The sequence below is a fragment of the Temnothorax curvispinosus genome, unplaced genomic scaffold (genome assembly GCF_003070985.1).
Source record: "Temnothorax curvispinosus isolate PA1 unplaced genomic scaffold, ASM307098v1 QBEX01018269.1, whole genome shotgun sequence".
NCBI lineage: Eukaryota > Metazoa > Arthropoda > Insecta > Hymenoptera > Formicidae > Temnothorax > Temnothorax curvispinosus.
Window position 1 is genome coordinate 1 of NW_020228049.1, and position 3,889 is coordinate 3,889.

The 3,889-nt window shown below is 35.1% G+C and overlaps 1 protein-coding gene across 1 annotated transcript; it reads left to right on the forward strand.

Moving 5' to 3' along the window:
- Window positions 1–6: 6 nt before the first annotated feature.
- Window positions 7–2,105, forward strand: LOC112468286 (UPF0160 protein MYG1, mitochondrial-like; the record flags this gene model as incomplete). Its single annotated transcript, XM_025037405.1, has 5 exons — window positions 7–47; window positions 187–282; window positions 374–592; window positions 687–882; window positions 959–2,105. Coding segments are annotated over 5 exons (927 nt in total), but the record flags the coding sequence as incomplete, so codon positions are not given.
- Window positions 2,106–3,889: the final 1,784 nt, after the last annotated feature.

The window sequence follows — 3,889 nt, forward strand, 5'->3', positions numbered from 1 at the left end:
GCACTCTTAAAACTGCTACCACAGTATAAGGATGCATCTATAGTGAGGTAATTATTCTCACCTAAGAGTCAAGAATTTTGACGTCCTAACTGATATCGAGAATGGGAATTGACATGGATTATTATATCGGAATTGAATATGAAATATTGGGTTGCAAAATTCATAGCTATACAATTAAATTTTTAGATCTGGAGATAAAAGTGTCTTAGATACCTGTGATATTGTGGTGGATGTTGGCGGAGAATATGATCCATCCAGGCATCGATATGATCATAACATAAAGTAAAATATATTTGTACTATTTAATTATGCGCCATTAAAGAAAATTTCTGTTTTTACTACACCACTATTTACTTATTTTTTCTTTAATTAGAGATTTCAAAGAATCGGTGAGTACCATCATAAGAAAACCAGGGTATGATTCGACAGTGGAACTAACCAGTGCGGGACTGATCTACTGTCATTTCGGTCATAAGATATTGAGGAATATACTGTCAGACGTAACAGAGGGCAGAGTTATTGATGAAATGTTTAAGTTTATTTATGACAAGTTAATCAAGGAAATCGACGCTATAGATAATGATGAGCAAATGTACGATGCAGTGCCATTATAAGTGGACGCTTGTGATGTTATATATACTATCTAAAACGTTTCTCCAGAATAATTGCATCTGCATTTGTTTCAGGTATCTATCATGTACTGATTTAAGTGCGCGCATACGTAGACTAAATTTTTCGTTGAACAGCCAGGAAAAAGAGAAACAGTTTGAGAAAGCCGTGGCTTTGGCTCAACAGGAATTTTTAGAAATTGTACAAGACGTGAAAAACGTTCACTTACCGTCAATGGACATCGTGCGACACGCTGTGGAAAGTCGATTCGAAGTAAGGAAAATACTTCTTTTATTTGTCTTTTTGGATTTATTTTCGATTATTGTTTAATGTAAAACATTCTTTTAAGGTCGATCCGAGCGGAGAGATAATAACATTGTCGAAATTTCTACTGTATGAAGAGTATCTGTTTAAACTGGAAAAGGAGATGAACATTTCGCCATCAATAAAGTATGTTATTTTAGAGAATCAAGAGTCTAGAGACTGTTCTTATTGGATTGAGTGTATGCCAGTAGCGTTGAGAAGTCGCATGTACAGAATGTTACTCCCGCAAGCGTGGGGCGGTTTAAAGAGGGATGCTCTTGTAGAAGCCTGTGGAATTGAGGACGCTTTATTTGTGCTTTCCAGTCGGTGCATGGGGAGTCACAAAACCAAGGACGGCGCAATAAGTATGGCGCAGGAAGCACTCAAGATTGGGAAAACTGTGCAAGGTGGAGAAAAATGATTATGTCTAGACCATTGAATTTTTTTTAGAATCTTTATGGCAATTATTTTTAAAAACTTTTTTCGTAATTAAATGCAACTCAATCATGTACATTTTGTTTTTTTTTTTACACTTGTGGAACTTCACAGTATGAGAAAATCATTTCATCTTTTGAATTGTTGTGCGTCAAATACTTGTGACTATGTTTAATAAGGACGAACTATATACTGCACACACTTATTCCAGAAATTATTTAAAAAATGGTTCGTTTATTGTTAAAGTTTCTTCACATCTCAGATCTATATAACATGGCACAAGTTTTCTCCGCATGTTCTTCTGCGATCGGGAAGAGATAGCTCAGTTTTATCGATCCGCGGTTTTTGATGGTTGCATGCTTAACTCTTCGGTCAGCGTTTCAGGCAACTGCTTGTGCGGCAAAATGCGCAATCTTAGCCCCTGGCTCACTTCGGAGTGTCGATTATACGGCGATCAGGTCCAAGTGGAGTGTAACTTAAGCGTAGAACGCAGGCGGAGTGGCATACATGGCAGAGCACCGTATGGAACCAGCCCAACAGTCTTAGCTGCTTCCTGCGTAAACGAACATTTAATTAAATTACTCGTCGATATATTGCGAATCGATATGGCATTACGACTTCAAATCTAAATATATATATATATAATTTCTATGCTGTAGATGAACGTTGCATTAATGGTTCTCGACTTTCGATATTGAAGACCAATGCTGCGTTGAAATAAAAAATCCATTACGTTAATAAATAAAAGTTGATTAACAGAGTTGAGACCCGGGACTACTGCTCCGTTTAATCCGAAGTATCCGCGCGTACTTGCATGTAAAGAAATCCCTAACAATTGTTCCTGCGTTTTAAAAATTGTTTTCGCACTTGTACATTTTGGCACAAATCGCAGGAATGATCGTTTGGGATTACTCTTATACATGTGCAAGTTATTTAGATTAAGCGGAGCATTTCTGGGTCTCTGTCTATATAACAAATCATCTTTTTTTTAATGTACAAATCTTCAATATTGTCCCCGCACTTTTGTTACGTTTTGGTACCAAACGTGCGAGGATAAAACGCAGGAATCATCGTTTTCGTGAATATTTTGTTCTGCTTTGATCTCTTTTACCTTACATAATTCGTTTATTTATTTTATGTTATGTTAAAGATAATAAAAAATATAATAAAAAGAAGTAATAAAATAAAAAAAATGTACATACATATACGTAATGTATTATATGTAAATTGTGCCATAATAACAAAAGAGAAAAAAAGCACAGATTTGAAGAAAAACCTCTCTACCGTTTGGTCTATTTAATACTAAACTTTATTTAAATTCTTAAATTGAAAATATATGCATAATATATGTATGAAAAATTTTAAATTTAAGTTGCTATTACAATTACTTTCGGTCAAAATGGAATAGCCTAAAAAGTCAAAACTGCACAAATAAATGTTTAAGCAACGACATTATACTTGTTTTTTTTTTTCAGTTCTGCAGTTTTTCTATGGTAATATATATTCTGCATGAAATCACCATTAAAAATATATATATATGTATAGTTGATTTTTTATTTTTAATATCTTTTATCTGGCTTAAATTCTTAGTTATTTTTTTTTTTTAAATATAATATATGTTGTTAAGCAATTGCACTTTATGGGCATAGGACGGAATCATTGAAACGTATGTGTGATGTCTGCCGGAAATATTCGTGGCTACGTAGTCCAACGTGCACAATTTGCGTACATAAAGGCGTCATTGGACGGGTTACACCGTTCGATTTTCCCACCAACAAATATCGAAAGAGAATCTCGAACAGTATTTGTGTAAATACGCCTTAATAAACCTACTTCAACAACATACTAGCCGTATTGAATTAATGACCTCTGAAAAGAGGCAGGTGCCAACCAAGGGAAGAAGTTCGATTTTTCCGACAGAAAGGGAGCACGTGCATTCTCGGACATCTTCTTGCCACTCTCTGCTGGAAAACGGTCAGTTTAAGGAGCACGAAATCCTATATAAAACGTACGTTCTTCGGCGTGCAACGTTAAGGTATCTAAACACAACTTAAAGATTTTCTGCATACAAAAGTGCTTCTGGTGAAACTCATGTTTTGCTACGATCTGTTGATTTGTTAAATAACACGATATATTTACTTAATATAGCATTAAATCTCGTAATTTAATATGATGATCATAGTTTTCAGTCGATTATATCAAGAAGCGCGCTTTTGGGCGGATTTTCCAATCTTCTCACGATGTCGGGAAAATCGATCGTGAGGATCGGCACAGATGACGGAGATTTTTATTGCTCTGGAGTACTTGCCTGCGCACTCTTAAAACTGCTACCACAGTATAAGGATGCATCTATAGTGAGGTAATTATTCTCACCTAAGAGTCAAGAATTTTGACGTCCTAACTGATATCGAGAATGGGAATTGACATGGATTATTATATCGGAATTGAATATGAAATATTGGGTTGCAAAATTCATAGCTATACAATTAAATTTTTAGATCTGGAGATAAAAGTGTCTTAGATACCTGTGATATTGTGGTGG